General features: G+C 37.1%; 1 protein-coding gene across 1 annotated transcript in view; it reads right to left on the bottom strand.

Moving 5' to 3' along the window:
• Positions 1 to 1,036, bottom strand: part of mtap (methylthioadenosine phosphorylase) — a 24,834-nt gene that overhangs the window by 20,678 nt on the left and 3,120 nt on the right. The window contains exons 2-4 of the mRNA XM_005726837.1: positions 814 to 900; positions 601 to 659; positions 242 to 409 (exon numbers count right to left, since the gene is read on the bottom strand). Coding sequence (XP_005726894.1) covers positions 242 to 409; positions 601 to 659; positions 814 to 900 — 314 coding nt within the window. The remainder of the gene's footprint in view (positions 1 to 241; positions 410 to 600; positions 660 to 813; positions 901 to 1,036) is intronic.

Below are 1,036 nucleotides of genomic sequence, written 5' to 3'. Positions count from 1 at the left end.
AAAATATCAGAACTATTTTCCCTATTCTTTTTTTGCCATCCCTGTACTGAACTGTTGATCAGCTCCACACTCTATACAGGAAGTGTTCATAGGAATTATCACCAGGTTTTTACTCCACCTACAAAAACGGGACACCGCCTACACTTAATGCTCTACTTTTCCTGAAAGATAACCTAGTTTCATGATGTGTCAGAAAACGTATGTCTGAATCTTAACCTACTAATGGACTCGCAGAACTAACCTGTCAATGAACTGATCTATGATGACAATATCTCCTGGCTGGATCTCCTCCCGGAGAGAGCCACAGGCAGTGGTAACCAGCAGATGTGTACAGCCTTCTTCTCTCAGGGCCCAAATGTTAGCTCGATAGTTGACATTGGATGGCATTATGGTGTGTTGTCTCCCGTGCCTATGAATAGCACAATTCAACATTTAATGCGTGTAATTTAAAAAAAATAAATAAAATAAAAAAATCTATCCACACACACATGAAATAACTAGTATGTGCAAATAATACAGTTGTCCACTAGATGGAGAAAAAGGAGAGGAAATTTTCACAATTGGGGAAAAAAAAAAAAGAAAAAAGAAAAAACACATTACCTTGCTAGGAGAACACAGTCCACATTTTTTATTTTCCCCAATATCAGGGCATCTGATGGCTGTTTAAAGGAGGACCAGGATAATTTATATATACACACAAACTTCATTGTCAAGGCAGTACAATATTTCACAAGTAAGACAGGGCATAACCCAAATAGAGTCTAATATTTATACTACTTCACCTGGAGCACGACTTCACAAGATACAACTAACCTTCCCATATGGTGTTTCAACATAGCGCTCAGTTCTTCCCTCCAAGATATCTGGATCATCAAGACCTGAACCCCCGATTATTCCAATCTGAAAGATATGAGAACAGTTCATAACTTCAGTCTATAGAATGAATCTCTTGAAACACGTTTTTTAAAAGACGTGTCAAAATAAAAAAACAAAACAAAACCTCAAAGCAGCTAATTACATATTTACTATCATACAT

Source organism: Pundamilia nyererei, unplaced genomic scaffold (assembly GCF_000239375.1).
Source record: "Pundamilia nyererei isolate P.nyererei 1_Seehausen unplaced genomic scaffold, PunNye1.0 scaffold00022, whole genome shotgun sequence".
Classification (NCBI taxonomy): domain Eukaryota; kingdom Metazoa; phylum Chordata; class Actinopteri; order Cichliformes; family Cichlidae; genus Pundamilia; species Pundamilia nyererei.
This window is presented reverse-complemented; position numbering and strand designations above follow the sequence as displayed.